General features: G+C 42.1%; 1 protein-coding gene across 1 annotated transcript; it reads left to right on the forward strand.

Annotated features, from left to right (window-relative positions):
- LOC104778579 (ATPase family AAA domain-containing protein At1g05910-like) lies at nt 1,557-3,323 on the forward strand. Its single transcript, XM_019239488.1, has one exon. It carries the CDS (start codon nt 1,557-1,559, stop codon nt 3,321-3,323), a length of 1,767 nt encoding a protein of 588 aa, XP_019095033.1.

The raw sequence follows: 3,413 nt of genomic DNA on the forward strand, positions 1-3,413 counted from the left end.
AAAAAAAAAAAAGAAAAGCGAAAAAAAAAAACAAAACGCTCGAAGAGAAAAAAAGAAAAAAAAAAAGAGAGAGAAGAGCAACGAAGACGGACCTGCAAATTCTGCAGTCTCCACTGACACTTTCGATCTTTCTCTCTTTTCACCTTCTTCAATCTTCAGGTTTCTCCTTCGTCTTTATGTTACCGTCTCTCTCTTTACGCTTTCTCGATTTCGCATTATCTCCCGTTTCATTTCTCAGTTGATTGTCTCGCCCAGTTGTATATTTGCTAATGCAATCGGATAAATACTCGGTTTGGATGTTGATTAGCAAGAATCTGTTCGTATTTTATGCACTGTAACCGTTGATTTGATTGAACTGATCATTTACGGCTTCCGTTTCTAGGGTTTGGTTCATGATTTTGCTTTGTTTGAGTCGGGGGTTTAGTGGCTCCCTCTTCTGGGGTTTATCTTTATGAATGCATGTATATTAGGATATGTTGTAACGAGATTGAGTGTGGCTGTGAGTGGATGTTAGTTTTGTTCCTTCTGGGATTATTTTGATGTGTGGAAACTTTCTTTTCTACAATTCTTCTAGTATACGAGTGTTTCTACTCTACATGTGTGATTCCTTCTGGGATTATTTTGACGTATCATGGGTCTTGTTGTATTTTTAATTGAAAGTGCAATCTCAAATTGTTATTTGCTATAACTATTTTTCTCTGTGATTGTGGGTTTGTAGTTTATGGAAGGAGATACTCATCAGAGGTAGCAGTTCTCCATGCATCCCAAGCGATCTAGCCAAGGAGATGGGTCAGTTACTCAGCCAGTTAGAAGCAGTGATAGGCTTAGGAGAAGGCCCAAATCGTTTGGTCGCACATACTATTTTTACTCACCAAGTTCGTTACATAATAGGAAAAGAAAAACCAAGACAAGAACGGCAGCCTCCCAGATCGCAAAGATGCTGCACAAAGGGAACCGTCCAGCAAGGGCATCCAATGCCACGGTAAGCATTACATGGTTCTTCCTATCTTATTACATCACTGATATAGTATCTGGCACTTCATCGTGCTCTACCTCTATCCCTTCAGTATATTTTTGGTTAGTGGATCGATTTGATCATCGGTTTCTTGATCTTGTCTTCATTTTTGTATTTTTTACTGGCTAAATATTGTGTCTGCGGAGGGTATCAGGGGAACAACATGACAAGTCGTCTGGTCAATCCTTTGTTTTGTAATGCATACCGTTTATCTTTACTCTGATTCAACCAGAATGTTGTAACATTGCTAATGACGTGCAGCCAATTGCATCCGACCTCCGGCGTTCCACAAGGAAGAGAAGAATTTCTGTAAATCTTGAGGACTATACGGACAGTTCTGGAGCAGAGGATGAAGATATGATGGTTAGGATATTTTCCTCTTAAAACTGGCTCTTCTTAGTAAAGTAAAGCTATTATACTAGTACTGTGCTACTGGTATGCCTATTGAAAATGGGGTTTTGATCTTTTTTAGAGTCCAGCATATCGAACTTTGAGGAATCGAGTTAATAAAAAATTCTCAACTTCAAAAAGTAGAAAGGGCATGGAAACTGAATTGGCACCACGGCGTGAAGGTCTCCGTCCTCGTCGTTCAAAAACAATTGCTAACAAACGACTAAAAACAGAATCCGGCGCTGGTCAAGATACATCAGAGGAGAAAGATGGCCAGGATGAAACTGAGAATGGGAATGAATTAGATGATCATGATGTAGATGATGGTGAAGATGAGGTTGAAGTTGAAAACGAGGGTAATGGCGAAGATGAGGAAGAAGAAGATGGTGATGATGATGAGGAGGGTGATGAAGAGCAGGAGGGAAGGAAGAGATATGATCTGCGAAACCGTGCTGAAGTGCGGAGGATGCCTACAGAAGGAATTAACAAGCAACAACAACCTAGATCTCCGCGGAGAGTGTTGCATCAAGGCATGGGCACAAGGGTTGGAAGAGATGCTAGGAGAGGTGGTTCTCGGCCTCACAAACGCCATCGCTTTACAAGAACAGATGATTCAGATGATTCTCTTCTTGTGGATGAGTTGGACCAGGGCCCCGCAATTCCCTGGGCTCGAGGTGGAAACAGATCTGGACCACCTTGGCTATTTGGGGGTTTGGACACGTATGGGTCAAGTTCATTGGGGTTGAATGTTGGAGCTTCTGGTTGGGGTCACCAGAGTGATGGTTTGGCTGCATTAACCTCCGGTGCTCAGACTGCTGGGCCAAGCTCTAAAGGAGGTGCAGATATACAGCCACTGCAGATTAATGAGAATATTAATTTTGATGAGATTGGTGGACTATCTGAATACATTAATGATTTGAAGGAAATGGTTTTCTTTCCGTTGCTGTATCCAGAGTTCTTTGCAAGTTACAGTATTACTCCTCCCAGAGGTGTACTGCTATGTGGTCCTCCAGGCACTGGTAAAACTCTGATTGCTCGAGCATTAGCATGTGCTGCTTCAAAAGCTGGACAGAAAGTTAGCTTTTATATGCGAAAGGGTGCTGATGTTCTTAGCAAGTGGGTTGGTGAGGCTGAGAGACAACTAAAGCTACTCTTTGAGGAGGCTCAGCGAAATCAGCCTTCCATAATCTTTTTTGATGAAATTGATGGTCTTGCTCCTGTAAGATCTAGCAAACAAGAACAAATACATAATTCTATTGTTTCAACTTTGCTGGCGCTGATGGATGGCCTTGATTCTCGTGGTCAAGTTGTTCTCATTGGAGCAACAAACAGGGTAGATGCAATAGATGGAGCGCTACGCCGCCCTGGCAGATTCGATAGGGAGTTCAATTTTTCTTTACCAGGCTGCGAAGCTCGAGCAGAGATATTGGATATTCACACTCGTAAATGGAAGGATCCACCTACCAGGGAGCTTAAAGAAGAGCTGGCAGCTACTTGTGTAGGATATTGTGGTGCTGATCTAAAAGCTTTGTGCACTGAAGCTGCCATTCGTGCTTTTCGTGAAAAATATCCACAAGTTTATACAAGTGATGATAAATTTGCCATAGATGTTGGGTTGGTTAAGGTTGAGAAGAGCCACTTTGTAGAGGCAATGTCAGCTATTACTCCTGCTGCCCATAGAGGGTCTGTTGTGCAATCCAGACCACTCTCTCCGGTTGTATTGCCATGTTTACATCGACACCTCCTTGAATCCATGAGCTTAATATCAGATATTTTTCCCTCATCAGCCACGTCGTCAGAGTTGACAAAGCTGTCAATTCTTTCATTTGGATCTTCAATTCCTCTTGTTTATCGTCCTCGACTTCTGCTGCTTGGTGGTGAAGGAGTTGGACTGGTAATTGCTTTTCGTTTCTTGTGATTATATCAGAAAGTTTTATATTATGAACTCAGTTCACTTACGAGTTAGCCTAACAGGATCATCTTGGGCCTGCAATTTTACATGAGCTAG

Source organism: Camelina sativa, chromosome 3 (assembly GCF_000633955.1).
Source record: "Camelina sativa cultivar DH55 chromosome 3, Cs, whole genome shotgun sequence".
Lineage (NCBI taxonomy): Eukaryota > Viridiplantae > Streptophyta > Magnoliopsida > Brassicales > Brassicaceae > Camelina > Camelina sativa.